The 22,821-nt window shown below is 41.6% G+C and overlaps 1 protein-coding gene across 1 annotated transcript in view; it reads left to right on the top strand.

The window, feature by feature from the left end:
* Positions 1-22,821, top strand: part of LOC110165968 (A disintegrin and metalloproteinase with thrombospondin motifs 3) — a 287,972-nt gene that overhangs the window by 127,247 nt on the left and 137,904 nt on the right. Inside the window, exon 6 of the mRNA XM_055149924.1 lies at positions 14,727-14,810. Within this exon, the coding sequence (XP_055005899.1) occupies positions 14,727-14,810 (84 nt within the window). The remainder of the gene's footprint in view (positions 1-14,726; positions 14,811-22,821) is intronic.

The following is a 22,821-nucleotide window of genomic DNA, read 5'->3' as shown; positions in this document are numbered from 1 at the left end:
CATCAAGACCAAGACAAGACCGAGTCCAAGCGCCTTCAAGACCGAGACAAGACCGAGTCCAAGCGCCATCAAGACCGAAACAAGACCGTGTCTAAACTCCTTCAAGACCGAGACAAGGCCGAGTCCAAGCGCCTTCAAGACCGAGACAAGACAGAGTCCAAGCGCCATCAAGACTGAGACAAGACCGAGTCCAAGCGCCATCAAGACCAAGACAAGTCTGAGTCCAAACGTGGTCAAGTCCAAGATGAGTTCATGACCGAAAAAAAAAAACGTGCTGTGGTACTCGAGACCGGCCTCGATTACTACAACACTACTGGAAACTACTGGAAGAAGTACAATTTTTGTCTTTGCCTTGTATTTCCAGGTCACTTGTGTGCTCTTTAAAGCTGCACTGTGTAACTTTTTGTTTGAGGAGATGTCATTGCTCTGCCTGGAAGGTTCCACACTATGACATTAAACAGCTCTACTTTACATTTATTCAATTACAGGTGGTTTTATAGCTCAAAAATACCTAATAAAAAAGGCGCATTCTGACCTGTAACTTGGTCTGCTTTGGTCTCCATGAAGATAGAAAGGTTTAATGCCACACTGTGAAACATTCCAGACAAAGCAACAGCATCTCTGTTTACAAAAGCATTTGATGGATCCTCCACCAGAAAAGTTACACAATGCGTCTTTAAAGCGTATATTGACCGGAAAGCTGCCGTGTGAATGGAATATTTGCTTGAATTCTTTCCTCGAGTAAATTTGGACTGGAGCCATCTCTTTGCTTTCTCAGCGCGGACGTTTTTGTGCGGTCGGGTCGTAATTTTAAACTAAACCAAGGCCTCTGTCACTGAACGCTGGCGCTCGAGCAGAATATTTGTGAATGCAGGTAGTTTTTCTTCTTCGGTATTGACATTTTTTGCCCTTTTTGGCCTCAGGAGGTCGTTTGAGGGACACAGCTGAAGGCGTGAGGTTGGTGTTTTTGTGTTATGTAAACTGAAGTAATGATAATATAACTAGTATTGAACCAAGATACTTATTTTTTGCAGGCATTGTCCCATTGACAGCACAGAAATCAACCTTTCCTGAAGCTTTAGAATGATCTTGAGCTGCATCAGAACAAGTATAAGAGCAGATAGACGAGTGTACGTTCATGGACCACAGTGGAAAATACCTGGACCACTGAGGGATTATACACATATATAAGGCCACATGGGAATATAAAGGAAAGGACTACGATTTAATAAACTTTAGGGGGCAGGAGTGCTACTTGGATGTTCAGAACAGTCTGAACCACATTGAGTGCGTATACATGCACATCAATAACCCGGTTATTAGCCATATCCCGGTTATGTCAGTATTCGTGTTACTGCGTTTACATGCACACTGAGAAAAACCGGTGATAGCATCAAAATCAAATCCCGTATCATTAAAATGTAGGTTATTAAGATGTGCATTAAGTTTAAACACACTCATTGTAAAAAGTCTTGCTGTGAGCAAATAAGTCAGTGTGTGTTTCAGATGAGGTATTTGTTGTGCAGTCTGTGTTTGCGAGCTCACATCGGTGTTGTTTACCAAAACTGGTAAGGCCAACACTGAGCCAGACTAACCACACTGTTTCTGCACACCCACAGTTCATGAAAATCATTGTAAAAGTTGCCCTCTGGGAGGCGCTATGTCACCCCACAGCAAAAGACCAACCGCTACGCCAAATCTTTAATTCCTTCTGCCATAAGAATTTTAAATGGAAAAAGTGAATTTGTTACTGTGTCCCTGATGCTCTGTGGTTTGAACGTTGGTGTCTGTCTTTCTTTTTCCTTATTATTTATATTTATATATTGTGCGTGACCAGAGATGTAAGAACTGAATTGCCCTTTGGGATTAATAAAGTTGTTGATTGTTTGATTGATTGATGTACTGAGTTTGTGCAAAATTGTCAGCAAATTCATCAGCTGGTTTCAGTTCGTTAAAACCATCGCAGCGTAGGCCTACATTAGATACAGGGCTGCAGTTTAAAATTAAAATTAAATTCTGCGTCTGCATTCAGAGTTGTGATGCCCTTGAATACAAAGATTTGATTGGTTAAGCAGTGTCACTATTGGTTTATATGTTCCTTGGTCCATTAATACGGTGGTGTAAAGTTTAGACTCTAAACTGAATAGGCCCTGTTCAATTGATTCAACGTATAAAATCAGGGGTGTCAAACTCAAATTCACAGAGGCCAAAATGAAAAACTGGGACTAAGTCATGGAACAAACTAAATAACGTATTTTCCGGGCGATTATCCGTGGTCTTAAGCCTCTAACCCACAGGTGTCAAACATGTGACCCGGGGGCCAGATCCGGCCCTCCAAGACCTTTAATCTGGCCCTCGGCTGATTTTCTACTAAAATATTTAAATTCTATTTTTTATTAAAATATTGGTAATTTTATGCGGTGTTTATCACAGCAGCGTCTCCAGCGTCTCTGTACGTGGCCCCTCCCACCAGAGCAGCACAAATGAAGACTTGTCTCTTTCCAAACGCTCTTAAAGGACGATCGTTTTGACTGTTGACCGTGACACCCTCATCAGCAAAATGTTTAACATGAGAAAAGTGGAGCCGAGTGCAGGATTTTACAACAAAAACTGACTTATTCCTATTTCTACAAGTTCATGTTAAAACATTGTGTTGAATTTTTTATTTTTTTTAAGTTTCAGGTTGTTCATAATATTATAATATTTTGTAAAAGAAAGAGTTCATCAATTAAAAAGTATTTCTGTAGTAGATTTGTGTTTCTCTGCACTATTTGAACTTATTGTTATTTTGGGATTTATATGACATGAGTTTTCTGATCCGGCCCCTTTGGGATCAAATTAGGTTGGATACGACCCCCGGACCAAAATGAGTTTGACACCCCTGGTCTAACCGCATCAAAAAACGACCGTGCGTCCCGCAATCCAGAGCGCCCCATACACGAATCCACTCGAGTGTCCCAGCACGACTTCAGTAAACTACAAAGCCGCACCACCCACAGAACACACAAACACACACGGAGCAGACAGCGACAGCGACCGCACAGAGAAAAACACCCACAGACACACTCATCACTCCACGCCGACGAGGAACGGAACGGAGAGGAACGAACCGAAAAAGCGAGCGCAATGTGCCGCTTCTAGACACGACTGAACAACTGAGTCACTGCGAACACGCCGACAATCCAGCGGTCCCAGACAGCACCTCCCTACACGCCACAACTGAACAAAGCCCAGAGTCACCGTGAACGAACAAACAAACAAAACCACTCACCCATCACACTGTTGTGTTTCCTTTAAAGTCCAGTGCGGTTTATTTGTGAAAAAAGTTAGAAAATAGACCATTTAATGACAGTGCGTCTGATAATCCAGAGCGACTAATAGCCCGGAAAATACGGTATTTACTGAAAAATTTCAACAACGTCTGCATGTTTTCTTTTCTTTCGAGATATCTAATGTTAAACCTTTTCTTATTAAAATAAATGTTCGAAAATAGTTTTGTTTAGACATTGGATCCAGAACAAGTATAATATAAAATAATAACAACATTTTAAATAAATAATGTCTCTGTAGTCTTTCTGTAGCGGGCGAGCAGCTGTAATACATATTTGATATAATCTCGCAGGCCAAATATAATTATATCGTGGGCCAAATTTGGACCCCGGGCCTGAGTTTGACATGTCTGTATCAAATGAACTGCATTTAGCCTAGTGTGAGGAATAGGGATGGGCATTCGATGAAATTTTCTTAATCGATCGTCGAGAGAATTAACGATCGATTATCAATTAATCATTAACGTTTTTATATTAAAATGATCATTATTATTATTACTATCTGCACTACTAATCTGCATAAAAAAATTCAACTATACGACAAATAAACCGTAACGACTCTAGAGCCACATCAGCCCGTTTGATTATAATGTGTTTAATTCAGTTTTGTGCAACTCTCACAGAAACAAAACTTAAAACCACATCGCTAATTTGCATAAACTAAGAGAAGATAAAACTGCAGCTCTTGTGTCGCTGATGCGGTCAATTTCTGTTGGATTAAAAGACATGACTCAGGTGAATACAGGTTAGTGTGACGATATTTGCGTTTGTCAAAACCAGGACACCGTACGGGGGGAGGGAGGTGGGGACTCGTCATCCACATTGCGCGACTCTCACCTGGCAAAACTTTTTCCCACTGGACACTGAAACATATGTGCTGCTTTATACACTGTGCACATGGACTCACACTTGTCCCGACCGGAACGGAAAGTGTGGAATTTCTTGTACAAGTCATCTTTAAATACGCATATGCACTTCGGTACGTTACAGACTGACTGTTTGTGTTTGCTCGCTCCTTCTGAGTGTAGAGAGTACTTGTACGGACCTCTGTTTGGTCACGCTACGCACAGCAACCTGCATTCGGTTTGTCGATTAAAATTTACGTAATCGATGAAATTCTTAATGATCAATTATCGATTAATCGACTAATCATGCCCATCCCTAGTGAGGAATGCTACAGTCAGACTAGATCCCCCCGACATTTCACACACGATGCACGAGGCGGTGATGTAAACGCCGTGGAAGCTCGTGCATGTAGGTTTTTGTGCGCTAGGCTAATGCCGGCGCTGAGGCCTGTTTGAAGGTTGCACTTTGTTGCCTTGCCAACGAACGACTAATGAGACAACACGCGCTAACAATCTGAAGGAACCTGCAGCTCCACGGACCTGGTGGGTGTTGTTTTTATCACACGTTTTATTACAAAGTGGTGGAATGTTGAATGTCCAGATTAAAAGTACCGTATTTTTCGCACTATTAGGCGCACTGTCATTAAATGGTCTATTTTTTTAACTTTTTTCACAAATAAACCTCACCGGACTTTAAAGGAAACACAACAGTGTGATGGGTGAGTGGTTTTGTTTGTTTGTGTCGTTCACGGTGACTCTGGGCTTTGTTCAGTTGTGGCGTGTAGGGAGGTGCTGTCTGGGACCAACGGATTGTCGGCGTGTTCGCAGTGACTCAGTTGTTCAGTCGTGTCTAGAAGCGGCACATTGGACTCGCTTTATCGGAGTGATGAGTGTGTCTGTGGGTGTTTTTCTCTGCGCGATCGCCGTCTGAAGGTGGTGCAGCTTTCTGGGACACCTGAGTGGTTTCGTGTATGGGGCGCTCTGGATTGTGGGGCGCGCAGTCATTTTTTGATGGGGTTGGAGGCTTAACAACTTTCTCCAGCTAAACTCTGACAAGACTGAAGTCATAGTGTTTGGTCCACAGAAACAAAGGGACAGTGTCAGCATCACCTCCAGTCTCTCTCTCTAAAACCTTCAAATCAGGCAAGAAATCTCAGGGGTAATAATGAACTCAGACTTGAACTTTAACAGCCACATCAAGTCAATAACATCTGCAGCCTTTTACCATCTAAAAAACATAGCAAAAATCAAAGGTTTACTGTCTAAATCAGACTTGGAGAAACTTATCCATGCGTTTGTCTCCAGTAGGTTAGATACTGTAATGTTCTGCTCACTGGTCTCTCCAAACGAGCTGTGAGACGCTGCAGAACATCCAGAACATCCAGAACATCCAGAACATCCAGAACTTGCAGCTCGGGTCCTTACTCGAACTAGGAAGTACGAGCACATAAGTCCTGTGCTCAGGTCTCTGCACTGGCTCCTGTGGCTCAGAGACTTTAAAGCAGCTCTGCTTGTACAAGTGTCTCCATGGCCGAGCACCAAAGTCCATCTGTGACATGTTAGTGTCATATGAACATCTCACACTCTGAGGAGCTCAGGGACCGACCTCCTGCTGGTGCCCAGAGTCACGACTAAACAAGGGGAGTCAGAGTTTCAGGTTCATGCAGCTAAAACCTAGAACAGTCTGAACATGTGAGACAGACTCTTCTGTGACGCTGTTTAAATCCAGACTCAAAACATTTCTGTTTAAACTGTGCAAATATAACTGAAAGGTTTTCATTCCGCACTCTTCTCTCCAATTTATGTCTCTCTTTTTAATTTTAATCTTTATGATTATTTATGTTTTGATTTGCTTTTATTATGATTTTAATGTATTTCTTATTCTGTAAATCACGTTGAATTACTTTGTGTATGAATTGTGCTGTACAAATAAACTTGCCTTGCCTTAAGAGCGCGCCCTATAGTGCACAAAATATGGTAATGTAATATTTGGGTTTGAAATTGTAAAAAGCACAGAATATAAGTCTTACCACCTATTGTATACATGTTTACAGTAGGTTGAGCGTTTTATCCCATTCATTTAACTCTCTCCCCCATGAAGATGACATTTGACAACCTCCCCCCTTGTATCTTTAATGATGTGTTTTTCCCATGTAAACAGAGGCTGCAGTACATTCTTTAAAAAGAACCCAAGAAGTTAAAGTACATAAGAAAACAAAATGAACATCTTTGGCGAAAATGTAAAGGCAAACAACGAAGACGCATTAGTGAACTACTGAACAAAACTAACGTGATGGTCATGAAGAAAACATAAGTAACTTGTGAACTCAGACTGATTCCAGAATTAAAATAAATCATTTATTTTATGACGCAGATATTTGCATAGACAGAGACATTTGTGCAGTTTAAATGCGAGACGTGTAATCTGTGAACATCTGTAACATTCAAACTGCACAAATCTCTGCCTCTGCAAATATCTACATCATGAAATTGATTCAGTAGTACTTCAGTCGTTCTCTAATGCGTCGTCGTCGTTCGCCTTTGAGTTTTCGTCTTCTTACCTTGACAGTTGTGGATAAATTCTTCATGTCAGAATGTTTATCCTTTGTCGACCTTGTTGGTTGAAGATTTGGTGATGGGGCAGATTTATGAAGCTGCTGGAAAATACGCCAGACATTTCCACAGATATTTTGCCAAAGAAAAACATTAACCAGAAGTGACGTTTACCCTGCATCGCTGCACTTCCGGCCGTTGTGAAAAAGATTTATTGATAGTGGCACCATGCTGGGGGTGTTCTACATGTATGTGTATTGGCGCAGAACGTTCACCTTTTCCTTGGAAACGCGACGCAACACACCCAAAAAAAAAAAGTTTTAAGATCATTTTAAGATCTGGTCATAAGAAGGAATTCAAGTTGTAACGTTATTTCCTCATCAAAAACACGTCTGAAGAGGTTTTAGAGTCATCCGTGCATGTTTGAGTAATTTAGTGATCTCTACTGGGCCCTATTCAAACGCTTCTATATTTTATTTCTCATACAAATGCTGACATCCAACAAGAATAATCTGATAATTTGAATTTTTAGTGCGTGTTTACAGCAAAAACATGTGGATTTTTGCTGTATTTAACTGTATTTCTCTTTTATTTTTATCTTTGCCACGTTAATTAGTCCCTTTTTGGATAATTTCCTGATATCAGAAGTATCGGACAACGAAGAGACTTTTGCGAGAATTCAAACGCAGCCATTTATTCCGATGTGAAAAAGACCAAAGAGCAAAACAAAGCTGTGTTTCTGAGCGGAGTCGGTGTGGCGCTGGTCCTTTGTAGTGCGGCGGTTTGATGCGTGCTGTTCGGAGCTGGGATGGTGGAGCCCGGGAGAGACGTTGCCGGGCGACAAATGCACAAATCCGGCGACTCTGAGGAAAAGAGACAGCGAGGAAACAGGAATATTTTGAGTTATGTAATAGGTTGTGTTCATAAAAGAGTAAACAGTCCAGAGTTTAAAGTGAAACTAAACACTGAATCCACTTTTTTTTTGCAAAGTTTGTACTCGCTTTATCTGATTTATCCGATTTATCTGTCTTGCTTCTTGCTTGCCTCTTACTTAGTGTGAAAAATCTAATGTCCAAAACTTTAATTTTATTATTAACTTTTCTAACAATGAACCATCACTGTTGAAAATCTTGACTTTTACCACTGTCTGGTCTTGGAATGTGTAACTTAGTAAACTTAATGAATTGGACAAAACAGGAACCAGACCAGAATCAGATCAGACTCTGCACAATCTACAGTTTGTATATTTGATACTATATGGAAGCCTGTGCATTATGTTTGAAACATTTAGGCTCGTCTATGAAATCCAAATAATACAAAATCTTACCAAATACAAACAGAAGATATGACAGAAGCTCCACAGCCTCTGTCCCCCTGCTGCCCCCCACTCCCCCGCACCAACACCACATCCACAAACACACAGCGGAGCAGCACCACAACATCGGTCCCACCGCTCAACAGACACTTCACACCGCTGGACGGACCCTCTCCGCCAAAACCGCCAGCTCCACAGCGCAACATGCGAACGTGCGATGACGCCATCGGCCGTGCAGGTGTGAACCCGGGCCACAGAACCACAGGTAACAGCGCCCGAGCACGACACGACCCAAAAGTGCCCGGAACACCCGTCCCCTGAGGGAGGTCGTCCAGGATCGGCATCCGTGAACAGTAGTATCTTCGGGAGACTGGTTATCATCCATCGTCCGCGAGCCTCCTAGACTTCCCTCACGGTCCTGGGGGGACCCGGGAGGCTCCTCTCGACGTGGAGGAGCAGCGGCTCTACTCCGAGCTCCTCCCGTGTGACTGAGCTCCTCACCCTGTCTCTAAGGGAGCGCCCAGCACCCTGCGGAGGAAACTCATTTCGAGCGCTTATATCCGTGATCTCGTCCTTTCGGTCACTACCCAGAGCTCATGACCAGAGGTGAGAGTAGGAACGAAGACTGACCGGTAAATCGAGAGCTTTGCCTTTCGACTCAGCTCCTCTTCACCACAACGGTCCGATACAGCGACCGCATCACTGCAGACGCTGCACCGATCCACCTGTCAATCTCACGTTCCGTCCTCCCCTCACTCCTGAACAAGACCCCGAGATACTTGAACTCCTCCACTTGAGGCAGGACTCTCCACCCACCCGGAGAGGACAAGCCACCTTTTTCCGGTCGAGAACCATGGCCTCAGACTTAGAAGAGCTGATCTTCATCCCAGCCGCTTCACACTCGGCTGCAAACCGCCCCAGTGCACACTGCAGGTCCTGGTCTGATGAAGCCAACAGGACAACATCATCCTGCAAACAGCAGAGATGAGATCCTGTGGTCCCCAAACCGGACCCCCTCCGGCCCCTGACTGCGCCTAGAAATTCTGTCCATAAACACAATGAACAGAACCGGTGACAAAGGGCAGCCCTGGAGGAGTGGAGTGGTTTGTTTTTCTCTTACCATAATTTATAGCTCACTGACCGAGGTATGTATCGTATCGTGGACTATGTATCGAGGCATGTATTGTATCGGCAACTTCCCAGCACTAATTGTGACTCAATACACTCATTTGCAAACAAAGCCTGACACATTTTAAGCTCTAAGTCTAAAAATAAACATAAAATAGATGAAACAACACATTTTCATTTTTCAATACGAGCGTTCATGGGCCTGTTTGGGAGTTTGATTTTCAACAAAAAGGTGAGAGTGACTTACTGACTTATCTAGATTGTGACTGTAATTTTATTTTATGTGAGATAAACTTGTTTAACAGCACAAATCAGCTCATCTGTCCCGGTCCAGCCCGTCCTTTATCATCAGACTGTTTTAAAACGACTCCGATTAAAGTCTTAAGTTGAGTAACGGCGCTTCAGACAGAGCAGTGCTTCCAGTTCGCGTCACACCCGCAGGGAATAAAATTGCAAAGACGCGTGAATTTTCCGAAGCTGCAGATGATGACAGTTATATTTGATTTATTTCACGTTGACAACTTTATTATTGAGTTGTATTTACGGTGACGTGTTTGGGCTGCGAGCTGCAAACCGTCTCCAGAACTGTCAGGTATCACTTACAGCGAGCAGCCAAAACATGTCAGAGTAAAATATGGCTCTAATAAACTTGTCGGCCTAAAAGAAATATAAAAAAATATAACCGTAGTACCTGATTTCGCTGCAAGATTGATCACAGTTGAATCGAAATCACAATTTGAACGAGACGAAATGAGCGAATCAAGGCTGCAATTTGGATTTGTTTTCTATAATTTCCTCCACATGTGACTGATACGATCTGATACGAAACTAGTTTTAGCTTCCTTTTTAAAGCTGCACTACGTAACTTTTTTTGGTTGAGGGTCCGTCACCTGCTTGTTTCTATGGAGATGTCTGGAATGTTCCACAGTGTGACATTAAACAGCTCCTCTTTACATTTATTCAGTCGCCTACAGATTACAGGTTACACACCCCAAAATGTAGTTTGTAACGTAATCCATTAAATTACTTAAAGTGAGTAATGTAATCTGAATACTTTGGATTACTTGATTTGCTGTAGAGAAGCAAAGACGTCGTAACATAAGACGCTGTGTCTGCTAAAATGAAAATAAAAAGCCCAGACTTTGATTAACCAAATTAAAAATATTATTAATAGAAGAAGAGACACGTCAGCGCAGCATGATTTAGTTAAATCCTGTTTGAGTCCTGATTTAGTCCTGGTTTAGTCCTGGTTTAGTCCTGGTTTAGATCTAGTTTAGACCTGGTTTTAGTCCTGGTTTAGATCTAGTTTAGATCTAGTTTAGACCTGGTTTTAGTCCTGGTTTAGATCTAGTTTAGATCTAGTTTAGACCTGGTTTTAGTCCTGGTTTAGTTCTAGTTTAGATCTAGTTTAGACCTGGTTTTAGTCCTGGTTTAGATCTAGTTTAGACCTGGTTTTAGTCCTGGTTTAGATCTAGTTTAGATCTAGTTTAGACCTGGTTTTAGTCCTGGTTTAGATCTAGTTTAAATCTAGTTTAGACCTGGTTTTAGTCCTGGTTTAGATCTAGTTTAAATCTAGTTTAGACCTGGTTTTAGTCCTGGTTTAGGCCTGGTTTAAATCTAGTTTAGACCTGGTTTTAGTCCTGGTTTAGGCCTGGTTTAAATCTAGTTTAGACCTGGTTTTAGTCCTGGTTTAGGCCTGGTTTAAATCTAGTTTAGACCTGGTTTTAGTCCTGGTTTAGTTCTAGTTTAGATCTAGTTTAGACCTGGTTTTAGTCCTGGTTTAGGCCTGGTTTAAATCTAGTTTAGACCTGGTTTTAGTCCTGGTTTAGCCTGGTTTAGATCTAGTTTAGACCTGGTTTTAGTCCTGGTTTAGACCTGGTTTAGACCTGGTTTTAGTCCTGGTTTAGTCCTGGTTTAGACCTGGTTTAGACCTGGTTTTAGTCCTGGTTTAGACCTGGTTTAGATCTAGTTTAGACCTGGTTTTAGTCCTGGTTTAAATCTAGTTTAGACCTGGTTTTAGTCCTGGTTTAGACCTGGTTTAGATCTAGTTTAGACCTGGTTTTAGTCCTGGTTTAGACCTGGTTTAAATCTAGTTTAGACCTGGTTTTAGTCCTGGTTTAGGCCTGGTTTAAATCTAGTTTAGACCTGGTTTTAGTCCTGGTTTAGACCTGGTTTAGACCTGGTTTTAGTCCTGGTTTAGACCTGGTTTAAATCTAGTTTAGACCTGGTTTTAGTCCTGGTTTAGACCTGGTTTAGACCTGGTTTTAGTCCTGGTTTAGACCTGGTTTAAATCTAGTTTAGACCTGGTTTTAGTCCTGGTTTAGGCCTGGTTTAAATCTAGTTTAGACCTGGTTTTAGTCCTGGTTTAGGCCTGGTTTAAATCTAGTTTAGACCTGGTTTTAGTCCTGGTTTAGGCCTGGTTTAGACCTGGTTTAAATCTAGTTTAGACCTGGTTTTAGACCTGGTTTAGACCTGGTTTAACATACTACTGATGTATAATACTTCTAAATCTATTATGCAGCTACTTACATGGTATAACTTTAAAGCTGCACTGTGTAACTTTTCTATTGGAGAGTCCATTAAATTTTCACTTTTCTCCATGGACATGTTATTGCTTCGTCTGAAATGTTTCACAGTGTGGCATTAAACATTTCTATCTTCATGGAGACCAAACCGGACCAAGTTACAGGTCAGATCTGTGGAGAGGCGACGCCGCTCACAGTCAGAATGTCTGTTTTTCTTGGTATTTTTCAGCTTTAAACCCACCTGTAATTGAATAAATGTAGAGTAGAGCTGTTTAATGTCATACCGTGGAACATTCCAGGCAGAGCAATGACGTATCCATGGAAACAAGCAGGTGACAGAACCCTCCAACCAGAAAAGTTACACAATGCACCTTGAAACTGAATATCTGAACCTGTATTTCACACTAACTCCTATTGTTTTGGCAAATATTTTAACGGTGAACTATGGAGCTTTTCTGTGGTTTGAGTGCAACCTGCTTCTCGTCTCCGTGGAGATTACTTCACCAGGAATGTTCCGCAATATAGCATTAAACACGGAGACAGCTCGCGTTGCTCACAGGCTCCTGAAAATGTGTTAAAGGTTGTATGGAGGATTTTTTTTTTAGTTTCAAATCATCAATGAAAGTTTAAAATACCATTACAGAGACGCAGCAGCCTTGTAATTACAATGACCAAAAAAAAAAAAAGAATGAAAATCTATCAACTGTGGACGTAGTGAGGCCAGATAAACATCAGCCAATAGAAAACAAGGCTACCTCATTTTCTATTGGCTGTTAAGTTGTCAATCAAACTCCCTACGTTTTTAGTGTAACTGACTCACCGGCGCGCGGGGATTACGTGGTTTTTGCAGCGGTTCTTAGAGGCTTTTTTAAACTGTAGCTTCCTCACATTTCGCACAAAGTTGGTTGAGATGTCGGACGAGAATCGACGACCGGTTCGCCGCAAAAGAAAGTCCGTTTTTGAGGTCGCTGAAAGAAGAAGAGAAGAAGGGGAAAAGGAGCAAAGGTGGTGATTCTTGGAGATCTCTTCCAGCGATTGCGCGAACGAAGCAGACGAAGGGTTTAAAAACTGACGTGTTGGTTGCTAAATTATTTCTAGACAGGTCACTGCATGCACAACATCTGAAAAAGGACTGTCACTGTATTTCTTTCCTTAAAAAAAATCCTCTATACCACCTTTAAATCTTAGTCTAAATCCATTTTGTATTATTTTTTTTGCAATGACGCATCCGTAGAAACAAGAAGGTGAAGGGCCCTCCGCCGTAAAAGTTACACAATGCACCTTTAACATAAGCATAAATTAACTGTATTCTGTTATAATGGCATGTGAAAAGGTTTAGTGGAAGAGTTCAAAGCGTCTGCCCACTCGTGTCTGTGCAGTTACCCTCTCCCTGACCCCTCCTACACCAACTACTTGTACACGTATTCGCCTCCGTTAAAGTATCTGCTTCTGGCCTTCATGATGGTGATTCATGTTTTTCCTGTATTTTAATTTTAGCGCTGATGCCACTTCTGGGTCTATTCTGGGTCTAACTCGAATCTCACAGCTGATTTCTAGCTTTGTTTTTGTTACTTTTTATCAAACGAGAGACAATCACCTTTCAAAAGCGAGAGTTTAACGTGACTGATTTCACACAAAAAAAAAAAATTAATAATTGCCCAGTTTGGAAGTTTTTTTTTAGGTTAAAAGTACTGTATTTTCTGGACTATTAGACGCGCTCTTAAGCCTCTAACTCCCCATACATGAATCCACTCGGGTGTCACAGTACGACTTCAGTAAACTACAAAGCCGCACCACCCGCAAAACACGCAAACACACACGGAGCAGACAGCGACCGCACAGAGAAACACACCCACAGACACACTCATCACTCCACGCCGACGAGGAACGGAACGGAGGAACGAACCGGAAAAGCGAGCGCGACGTGCCGCTTCTAGACACGACTGAACAACTGAGTCACTGCGAACACGCCGACAATCCGTTGGTCCCAGACAGCACCTCCCTACACGCCACAACTGAACAAAGCCCAGAGTCACCGTGAACGAACAAACAAACAAAACCACTCACCCATCACACTGTTGTGTTTCATTTAAAGTCCAGTGCGGTTTATTTGTGAAAAAAGTTAGAAAATAGACCATTTAATGACAGTGCGTCTGATAATCCAGAGCGACTAATAGTGCAGGAAAATACGGTAGTACTTGGAATTGGTTGGAAAATCATGACATCACACTAGGGAATTCCATCAAAATATATACATATATATATATATATATGAAAAACTGTCCATCCATCCATTTTCTTCCGCTTATCCGGGGCTGGGTCTCGGGGGCAGCAGTCTAAACAGGGACTGCCAAACTTCCTTCACCCCAGACAATTCCTCCAGCTCCTCCATGGGGCCCCCAGGCGTTCCCAGGCCAGCCCAGAGACATAGTCCCTCCATCGTGTCCTGGGTCTTCCTCGGAGCCTCCTCCCAGTGAGAAATGCCCAGAGCACCTCCCAAGGGAGACGCCAAGGAGGCATCCAGAACAGATGCCCGAGCTTCAGCTGCTCCTCCACGTCGAGAGGAGCAGCGGCTCTACTCCGAGCTCCTCCCGTGTGACTGAGCTCCTCGCCGTATCTCTAAGGGAGACGCCCAGTCACCCTGCGGAGGAAACTCATTTCGACCACTTGTATCCACGAATCTTGTAAATGAAAAACTGTATCTTGTTTAAATAATCATTTAAAGAAAAAACAGCCGTTTTGACTGTGAGTGGGGTCGCCTTTCCACAGATCTGACCTGTAACTTGGTCTGGTTTTATCTCCATGAAGATACAAAGGCTTAATGCCATACTGTGAAACATTCCACACAAAGCAATAACATCTCCATTCAGAAAAGTTACACAAGTTAACTTTGAAATGTTCTTTCTCTAAAAAATGTGATTATAGTTTCATGGTTTTAATTGAGTTTCCTTATGTCTTTAAGTTTAAGTTTAAGTTCCGCAGTGAAGCTTTAAAGTTACAAGTTCTGACCAGTTTTTTTCTGTGTTTTTAGGTGGATGAGATTTACCACGACGAGTCTCTGGGAGCAAACATCAACATCGTGCTGGTGCGGATGATCATGGTGGGCTACAGACAGGTGAGAGCAAACAAGGACAATTTAAAGATACACTACGGAACTTTAATACTGGACAAAAGACCACATTTTTATAGAGCACTTTTCCACCTTCACCTTCTTTACATCAAGGAACCGCTCACACATTCACACACACATTCATTCACCAGTGTACCCAGGCGCGGGACCAGATTTGACCAGAGTTTTGCGTCTTGGGCAGTGTAAATATTCATGTGCACAGGATAGAAATTCATGCACATTTGTCTGTAGTTGAGCATAAAATAAATATTCGTAAACTCTCAAATGAGTCCAGTCGTACATAAAATGGGTTGTCTGTATTTTATCCATCAGAATACGAATAAAAAGTTACGACGTCAAGAATTAGAATCATGAAATTCCAATTACGCTTTCACAGATGCGACTTTACTGTCAAAACTTACAAAATCCAAATTTACAGAAATGTTGATTAATGTACACTGTCCCTGCTAAATAAACCAGATAAATAAAATAAATAAAAATACGTCATCACTTCACAGGCTTTATTTATTGAACAGAAGAAACATCGATCAAGATGCCGGACTTTTGCACCGCATACGGACTGATCCAGGACTGATCCAGGACTGATCCAGGACTGACCAGGACGACTGTATATATAATACGATGCGATTAACTTTTCAATTAATCAATTCATTCTGATGACATTATTCAATCAAAAGACTGATATACATAAAGTCATTTATTGTTTACAAATCTCTCCAAATTGACTGTTGACCCAAGTCTCCATGAATAAGAAACTGTTTGCTGTAAAGTAGCAAAGACGAGGAAATCTGAACATAATAACTTTTGTCGACTTAAAGACAATAAAAGTCCAGTCTTTCCTTAACCATATTAAAAATATTATTGATAGAGAAATGCTTATATATGAGATCATGGTTTTAGTTTGGTTTTAGTCTGGTTTAGTCCTGGACTGGATTAGTCTTTTAGTCTTGGTGTTAGTTCTGGTTTAGAGGCAAGGAGGAAGCGCGGTACGCCGCGTACGCGAGAAAACAACGCGGCTCACGGGAGCACGTTTCACTTACAGAAAGAAACGTGGTCCGCGCGTTCTCAGGTTAATGACTTGAAGGTGTGTGTTTGTTTGTGTGTGTGTGTGTTTGTGTGTGTGTGTGTTTGTGTTGTTTGTTTGTGTGCGTGTGTGTTTGTGTGTGTTTGTGTGTGTGTGTGTTTGTGTGTGTTTGTGTGTGTTTGTGTGTATTTGTGTTTGTGTGTGTGTGTGTGTGTGTTTTGTGTGTTTGTGTGTTTGTGTTTGTGTGTTTGTGTGTGTGTGTGTGTGTGTTTGTGTGTGTGTGTGTGTTTGTGTGTGTTTGTGTATAGGACAATAGTGCAGACATCATGAGTCTATGCAGGTTGTTTTCACCAGTGACATTTAAGTTGTAGGCGATTTTATATTTGTTATTTTCTTTTTATTTTCACGTCGGGAGAAAATTTCCAAGACACGAATTGTTTTTACGTGCACTGCTGCTCTGTTCTACTGGCTCTTCCACCTCGTCCATTGTGCGACTGACGCCGTAAACGTTAACATGACGTTTGTATCGCTGTTACTGCGCGCGTTTTGTTGTGGGTTTCCGGCATTGAGTGGAATTACCAAAATAAAAAATAATTAATGTGTTTTTTGTGTGTGTGTGTGTGTGTTGTTGTTGTCCCAACAACACATAAAACAGATTTTATAATAAAGCAACTCACATACAGAAACTGTAAAGTTAGAGATTAAAAATGAGATTAACGCGATTTAAAAACATAACGCGCTAAATATGACTGTAATTAATTAATCGCAATTAACGCGATAATTTGACACCCCTATATATAATACGAACTTTTCAATTCATATTCTGATGGATAAAATACACACAACACGTTTTATGTACGACTGGACTCATTTGAAAGTTTAAGAATATTTATTTTATGCTCAACTACAGACAAATATGCACAGATTTCACTTTCACTTTGTGGAAACCGTCTGACCTCGCAGCATTAGGATTCTTTCGCTTGACAGTAGGCAGGTACTTTTTTTTATTTAATCAATCACTGCTGTTTGGTCGTGACGTATGTAATGCGCCAGAACGCTCAGCGGTGTCCAAGTAATTGCCGGCTTCACAGCTCTTCCCTGATTGGCCGGTGCGCGGTCTACAACTTTCAGGGTTCTTGCAAATCGTCCAGTGTTTTCTGATTCCTGATCTAGTCGCTGGAGAGAAATGAAATTGAGCAGAGGCACTAGGTGATGCCAGCCTGATTGCATATTTCTATCCTGCGCACACAAATATTTCTGAAAACTTTCTTACTCTATAGCTCTGGGTCTACTGGATGGTTTCTAAAATTTCTAAAAAAAAACAACCCGATGGAAGTATGGACAAGGAAGACGTTTATTACAAACTGTGCAGAAAAGAGTTTGCAGATCACAGAAGCGCCTCAACCTGATACGGTAACATTTAAACGCAAAACATGTCACACTGAGCACAGAAACACGACGTTCAGAAGGAACAACTTAAAGTAAAATGGCACTTTAACTTTAGTCTCTTCAGTTTTGGACACAGACTTCACCTTTGTCTACTATTTTGAAACGAAATGCAGTTTATTTTTTTCAAGAACTTGAGTTTAAACGTCATGTCTGTGTGTATTATTTGATGAAGTCGTCCACTAAAATTCATTTACACAAAATAAATGTTGGCTTTTGGGGCAAATATTGTAACGCGATTAATTGAGATGAACTAATTACAAAGCCTGTAACTGATTAAATTATCCCACCCCTATTACAAAAATATGCTTTCTACTCTAAGCAGGTGAAAGTTACACAGTGCAGCTTTAAGATAAAACTCTTAAAAGTATAAATATGTACTCAAGTAGTAACATATGAGAATATCCTCTTGAGCCAGTCTGCCTCCTCCCATTGCTTTTACACAAGCTGTTATCATTTTATTTTTATCTTGTCAGCCATTAGTCATCTCCCGGAGCCAGGATTTAGACCCGTCCATTTGCTGCGCGCTCAGAACAGAACAGCGTGTATCCGGTCTCATTTATTCGTCACATCTGTTTTAATCGCCGCAGTCTTTGGTTCTGTTGTCATGCAGTAGTTACATGAGCAGCTGCTTGACCAGATAAAACACGTGGACCTGAGTCATTTTGTTTTGTTGTGACGTTGTGGTTACACGCTCCAAATCTGATTATGAAGAGATTTCTGGAGTCTGAAAACTCTTAAAATTCCGTGTAAACAGCAAAAAGGTCTGATTTCTTTCTGATCATAAACAAAGCTCAGATCAGTTACGATTTTGTGTTTTTCTCCTTAAAGGTTGTATGGAGGATTTTTTTTTCAGTTTTAAATTGTCAATGAAAGTTTAAAATACCATTACAGAGATGCAGCAGCCTTGTAATTATGATGACCAAAAAAAAAAAAGAATGAAAATCTATCAACTGTGGACGTAGTGAGGCCAGATAAACATCAGCCAATAGATAACAAGGCTACCTCATTTTCTATTGGCTGTTAGGTTGTCAATCAAACTCCCTACATTTCTCGTGTAACTGACTTGCCGGTGCGCGGGGATTACGTGGTTTTTGCGGTGGTTCTTAGAGGCTTTTTCAAACTGTAGCTTCCTCACAGTTCTCACAAAGTTTGTCGAGATGGAGGACGAGAATCCACGACCAGTTCGCCGCAAAAGAAAGTCAGTTTTTGAGGTCGCTGAAGGAAGAAGAGAAGAGGGAAAGGAGCAAAGCCAAACTGAGGTGATTCCTGGAGATCTCTTCCAGTGAATTAAGCAAACGAAGGGTCTAAAAACTGACGTGTCGGTCGCTAAATTATTTCTAGACAGGTCACTTCAACAGTAATTCTGAACGCGCACCGGCTGTAAACAAGTGTGATTTCTAGAGTAAGGAGGTGTTTCTACTGAGGGAGCTGTGGAGGAGGAAGGTGGTGTTTGAAAAAGGACTGTCGCTGTATTTCTTTTCCCTTAAAAAATCCTCTATACAACCTTTAAGGTGATTACTGTTTTACGATCTATGTTATAATGTTGTTTCTGCATCAAAAACAGACCTGGAGTTGTGTTTTGTTTCATTCACACATGTTTGCATAATCCTGGATCATTAGTCTGTCTGCATCTGTAAACCTCATAATGCTCTGTTTCACCTTGTGATGTCATGAAGCAGTAGTTTTCCAGTTAACAGATACCAGCTTTTCCCTTTAGTTCAGTAGATATTGTCAATTCCAGGGCTGAAATCCTGTCAGCCCTGGAATTGCCAAGTTAAAGCTCAGATTAAAGTCTAAAGATCCTTTCAGACTGGAGCATCAAGGCGTCCAGTTCACATGTAAAGTCTATGTGGACGTGCCTGGGTGTGCAGCGGCGTTCTGTGTTTTTGCAGAGCGTCTTCAGGCGTCAGCACGGCGCAAATCTGGCGTCGACGCGGAACGTCTTGAGCATTCAGACGCCAATGCTCTGGATGCGAGTCCCCGGCATCGGTGTCAGAAGTTGAAAATGCTGGCGTTGGATGCGCCGTGTCAACCAATCAGGGACGACTGTCTAGTGACGTAGCGACTTTATTATCTGGAAGATGGAGAAGAAAGAGAAAGACCCAGAAACCAGGACCTGGAGCCACAAACATTAGCACAGTTTAAATACAAATACGCCGCTACTGCTGAACCACTCGTCAGGACTTAACCAGGACTGGACCAGGACTTACACCGGGACTGGACCAGGACTACACCAGGACTGGACCAGGACTACACCGGGACTGGACCAGGACTACACCGGGACTACACCGGGACTGGACCAGGACTACACCGGGACTACACAGGGACTACACGGGACTACACCAGGACTACACCGGGACTGGACCAGGACTACACCGGGACTGGACCAGGACTACACTACCCAGGGACTGGACCAGGACTACACCGGGACTGGACCAGGACTACACCGGGACTGGACCAGGACTACACCAGGACTACACCGGGACTACACCGGGACTGGACCAGGACTACAGACACGGACCAGGACTACACCGGACTGGACCAGGACTACACCGGGAACAGGACTGGACCAGGACTACACCAGGACTGGACACCAGGACTGGACCAGGACTACACCGGGACTGGACCAGGACTACACCGGGACTGGACCAGGACTACACCAGGACTAGACCAGGACTACACCAGGACTACACAGGACTACAACCAGGACTACCACCAGGACTACACCAGGACTGGACTGGACTACACCAGGACTGGACAGGACTACACGGGACTGGACCAGGACTACACCGGGGACTGACCAGGACTACATAGGACTGGACGGACTAGACTGGACCAGGACTACACCGGGACTGGACCAGGACTACACCAGGACTACACACGGACTGGACCAGGACTACACCAGGACTACACCAGGACTGGACCAGGACTACACCAGGACTGGACCAGGACTGGAACAGGACTACACCAGGACTACACCAGGACTACACCAGGACTAGACCAGGACTACACCAGGACTGGACCAGGACTACACCAGGACTGGAACAGGACTACAACGGGACTGGACCAGGACTACACCGGGACTAGACCAGGACTACACTAGGACTGACCAGGACTACACGGGACTACACCGGGACTGGACTACCAGGACTACACTACACCAGGACTACACCGGGACTGGACCAGGACTACACCAGGACTATACACGGACTGGACCAGGACTACACCAGGACTGGACCAGGACTACACCAGGGACTGGACTGGACTACACCGGGACTACACCGGGACTGGACCAGGACTACACCGGGACTGGACCAGGACTACACCAGGACTACACCAGGACTGGACCAGGACTGGACCAGGACTACACCAGGACTACACCAGGACTACACCAGGACTACACCTGGACTGGACCAGGACTACACCAGTGTCATTAGTGTATAAATATACACACTGAGCCGATCTTTTCCACTGATGTGTTTTATGTAATAAATACACTAAATTCACTCTCAAGAAGAAATATTGATCGAGATGCTGGACTTTTGCACCGTATATGGACTGAATCAGGACCGTTTCTTCTGCTCAGTAAATTAAACTTGTGAAGTGATGACGTATTTTTGATAGTAAAGTCGCGTCTGTGAATTCATATTCGTACTGAAGGAAGTATAATCGTACATTTTCATTTCATGATTATAATTCATGATGTCGTAACTTTTCAGTTCGTTTTCTGATGGACAAAATACACACAACACAAGGTTTGTGTGTTAAATTTGTGTGAATTAAACAAAACAAAACACAACTCCAGGTCTGTTTGTGATGAGGAAACATTATAACATAGATCAGAAAATAACATGATATGGGCCCTGTACACTTTATTTTATCAGTATTAAGTTTGTTATAATTTGTTGCGGCTAATTTGAATATATTTGTAGTTTTGGGAGATTATTTCCACCGCATTCGTGTCCTGATTTGCGCTGTACAAATTGCATGATTAAACCCACACAGGAGCTCAGGCGCAGTGGATAAAAACAGACGTGGATCTGTCTTCGTACACCTCTGCTCTGCTCTGCTCTCTGTGATTATGTGTGACCGGAGTCTGGGTTGAATCTGCTGAAAAGTCAGAAGTCTGTGTTTAAAAGACCCACAGACTCGCAGGCTAATGATTGGTCTGTGCTCGGTGTGGGCGGAGTCACGTGAACGGCGAGAGCGTTTTTTTTTTTTTTTTAAAGGGCCCATGTTATATTGTTTTTTGATCTGTGTTTTGGCATCATAGACTTTTAGTATTTAGTATTTTTAGTATTTTTTTCAGTCCACTCTAGCGTTTAAGTTATCATAAGGCTGTTATTTACTTATTTACTTATTTATTTATTTATTTACTAATTTATTTACTTATTTACTAATTTATTTATTTATTAACAAATTTATTTATTTATTTAACTTATTTATTTATTTACTAATTTATTTATTGACTTATTTACTAATTTATTTACTTATTTACTAATTTATTTATTTATTAACTTATTTATTTATTTATTAACTTATTTATTTATTTATTTACTAATTTATTTACTTATTTATTTATTTATTTATTAACTTATTTATGTATTTATTTACTAATTTATTTACTTATTTACAAATTTATTTATTTATTAACTTATTTATTTATTTACTAATTTATTTATTGACTTATTTACTAATTTATTTATTTATTAACTTATTTATTTATTTAATGAGACAGGGACAGCGCACAATTTTTACATTAACCTAAACACTAAACGCACTGACAGTATTTTGAATGTTAAAAAACTATAAAACCAAACCATAAGGTGAGTGGAAATAGTTAACATTTCATATTAAATTCTGATCAATTCTTCATACGTAGGTGCCGTAAAGCATTGTCTCCCAAAGACTGGGTTGTGATCCTCAGGTGGGTCGCAAGAGATTATTTTTTTTGGGTCACCTTATCATGATCTGCATGTAGGTCTGCAAAATACAGGTCTACAGACTATTTTGTTCCAGTATTGCTGGTTCAGTTGAATGTTGAAAAGAAAAAGAAATGGGCCACATTTAATGTCCAAATAGTCGACTTATGGATCCTTTTATTGCTGCTTTAATGACTGTTTGTCATGGTTTAAAACTTGAGTCATATTAATTGTTCAGAGAGACGATCACTTAGTCAACAATAAAATATCCTCATTAATGTTCAATAATGCTCAAATCCAACTTTATTTTGTGATTTACGAATCATGTCTATTGACTTGGGTAGTGAAGGTTTTTGACTTTTAAAATATGGGAAACATGAGAAAAAAACGTCTAAGAAACGCTGTCATAAAGTCATAGACAATTTACTTTAGGTCATAAAAAATAATGACATCCCGTCCACAAAACAGCACTTGTAGTGACAGTTTTAGTCCTAACCTTTTGTCGTTTCTGGGTGCAGGGGATCCGGGCCTAACGTGCTACCAGATTGGCACATTAGATTGTAGAGCAGAAAGGAGTAGAATGGATGAATAGATGTTCAGT

Source organism: Boleophthalmus pectinirostris, unplaced genomic scaffold (assembly GCF_026225935.1).
Source record: "Boleophthalmus pectinirostris isolate CB_2022bp ecotype Guang Dong unplaced genomic scaffold, ASM2622593v1 HiC_scaffold_14, whole genome shotgun sequence".
Lineage (NCBI taxonomy): Eukaryota > Metazoa > Chordata > Actinopteri > Gobiiformes > Gobiidae > Boleophthalmus > Boleophthalmus pectinirostris.
The sequence above is the reverse complement of the archived record's forward strand: the minus strand, read 5'-3'. Positions and strand labels throughout refer to the sequence as shown.